At 57.1% G+C, this 2571-nt stretch overlaps 1 protein-coding gene across 2 annotated transcripts in view; it reads left to right on the plus strand.

Annotated features, from left to right (window-relative positions):
- The window catches only part of RNF216 (ring finger protein 216), a 154966-nt gene extending 152617 nt beyond the window's left edge, over window positions 1-2349 (plus strand). For both annotated transcript variants that reach the window (XM_007447076.1, XM_007447077.1), the window contains exons 15-16: window positions 1028-1097; window positions 1843-2349. In XM_007447076.1, coding sequence (XP_007447138.1) covers window positions 1028-1097; window positions 1843-2162 — 390 coding nt within the window. In that variant the 3' untranslated portion in view covers window positions 2163-2349. The remainder of the gene's footprint in view (window positions 1-1027; window positions 1098-1842) is intronic.
- Window positions 2350-2571: the final 222 nt, after the last annotated feature.

Here is a 2571-nt window from a genome sequence, read left to right on the forward strand (position 1 = left end):
TGCTGTTTCAGCAGCAGCCCTGCGGCTGGCAGCAAAGACATGCACCGTATTGGTGGTGTTTTCAATCCAGCGAGTGTCCTTTCAGTCCCCAGCCGTTTTGCAAGGTCGCTGAGGAGTGGGTTGAACCCCCAGCACATTACACAGTACAGGCATGGTTCAGGTTGTCCCGGGCCAGCAGCCCAGTTCACGGTGCCTGGGGCAGGTGGAGATGGGGGAACTGTATGTGGCACAGACCCCCGAGTTTCCCTGGTGAAGCCCACACATCTGCCTGTACCCAGAGCGCCTATTTGGCTCTGTCCCCAGGCTGGGATAATCCAAGTCTGAATTGCCTATTAGCGAAGCAGGCCTACCAAGCCTGAGTTTGGGAAGGGGAGATGGTGAGGTCTACAGGGGAAGTTGTTCTTAAACTGCTGTGCCCTTCCTTGTGGCCCAGGCCACTGTTCTGCTGGCAGGATACTGCTCCTTCTACAGCCCACCACCGTCTAGGAGCTAAAGGCCAGCTTCAGGGCTCAGCAGGCCTGCATAATCTTTTGTCCAGCTCATTTCGGGGAGCCAGCAAGACTTCCAGGCTCTACAGAGAGCGCTTCTTGCTCAGAGTTTGTAGACTCAAGATCTGAAACTCCTCAGGTCCTGCCCACTCCAGACTCACCCCCATACCAAACCCTTGGGTTATCAGTCTGCCCTCTCGGAGCTGTGGGAAGTTCTTACCTTACAACTGAGTGAAAAGAGCAGGCTCTCTTAGCCCAGGCCTCAGACAGCCACCTGCAGTGCACAGACCCGCTCCTTGGTCCCAGCCTTTCAGATGGGCTTCCTCGTGGGAACACTGTCTAATGATGAAGGAAGAAGATTCTCGGGGAACTGGGAATGGGTGGTGTGCAGCCCACGGCCTCGCTGGTCAGCAGCAGCTTTCTGGCTTAGCCCCATTGCTGATCGGCAGCAAGCCAGCCTCCCGTGCATTCCGGGAGGGCCTCAGCGCTGCGTGGAGCTGGCTGAGAGCAAGCTTGTCATCTTCTTTCCTTTCTCCTAGGAAGATGATGAGAAGCTAATCGAGGAAATCCAGAAGGAGGCCGAAGAGGAACAGAAAAGAAAGAATGGAGGCAAGTGCTCCCCAGGACAGGCCCTGTGCTCACTCACTCCATGTGCACAGGGGAGGAGGGGACCCCACTGCCAGCTTGCATCGGGATCCTGGCACTCCACCCAGCCAGGGACCACCGGGGAGTGCTGTCCCTCAGGTGGCCACTTATATACCCCACCCACATATCCAGCTCCCTCTGGGAAAGGCCCTGAAAGCATAGGCACAGTTTCAGCAGCTCCTTGATGGCCAGGAGGTCCCAAGGGGTGAGTTGGAGCTTAGGAAGCAAATAGAAGCGAAAGCAGACTTAAAAGGACAGTAGGCCCCTCTGAGGTCACAGAGGAATGAAGTGGAGTCTCTGTAAGTGGCCATCCACGCCCTGGCTCTAAAGGAAATTCTCTCACAGAAGCGCCACCTGTTCTGAGCTGGATCAGTCTGCCTCCTTCCAAGGTGATCCTTGTGGAGTGTGGCACTCGGTGGGAAGTGTGGTTTCGTCCTTGGTGATGGCTGGTTAGGGGGCTCTGCAGCCACGCGTGCGTGCTGCGTTTGGGGCTTTAATCGGCCTTATTCTGGCCTGGCCGCCCCTCCTGTGTCCACAGGGAAGAATGATGAAAGTTGGAGGTTCCTGGTCTGCCCTCATGCTCCAGGCTGTCAACCTACAGCTCAGGGCCCCTGGGACCAGGATCGGGATATGCAGCTCTGGTCCCAAGCCAGGTCCGAGCACAGTGGGATTTAACTGTTTTCTCTACTAAATCCCATCTTCTTTTCAGAGAATACCTTCAAACGCATTGGGCCCCCCTTGGAGAAGCCTCCAGAGAAAGTCCAGAGGATCGAAGCCCTGCCGAGGCCCGTCCCACAGAACCTGCACCAGCCACAGATCCCCCCCTACGCCTTTGTGCACCCAGCCTTCCCCCTGCCTCCCGTCCGGCCCATGTTCAACAACTTCCCCCTCAACATGGGCCCCATCCCAGCACCCTATGTGCCCCCTCTGCCCAATGTACGAGTCAATTACGACTTCGCCCCCGTCCACATGCCACTGGAGCACAACCTGCCTATGCACTTTGGCCCCCAGCCACGGCATCGTTTCTGACACCCAGGCCCCACCCCTCCTGGGAGCCCCGCCAAGCATCCTGTGCAGGCTGGAGGCTGGATAGATGCTCCTTTGCCCCCAAGGCTGATGGCTCTGCCCATGCCTGCTAAGTAGGGATGACGGACTTAACTGTTGAATGGATAGGCTGGATTTCTTCCTGGGAAGGGCCACTGCTCCTTGAAGAGTGATCAGCAGGCTAGTACCCTCTGGGTGCCCGTAACAGGATTGGGCCAGAGATAAGGGGGCAGCAAAACCCTCTTCCTGAAGAGTTCTGCCGTCCTAGCAGCCAACGTGGTGGCCCTGGGCCACAAGGTAGCCCGTCTCTATCACTCACGTCCCTGCAGAAATAGATGAAGGGAAATGTTTGCCTCCATCCCCTCCCCCTGGCAGACAACAGAAGTCTCTCAGT

Source organism: Lipotes vexillifer, unplaced genomic scaffold (genome assembly GCF_000442215.2).
Source record: "Lipotes vexillifer unplaced genomic scaffold, Lipotes_vexillifer_v1.1 scaffold625, whole genome shotgun sequence".
Taxonomy (NCBI): Eukaryota; Metazoa; Chordata; class Mammalia; order Artiodactyla; family Lipotidae; genus Lipotes; species Lipotes vexillifer.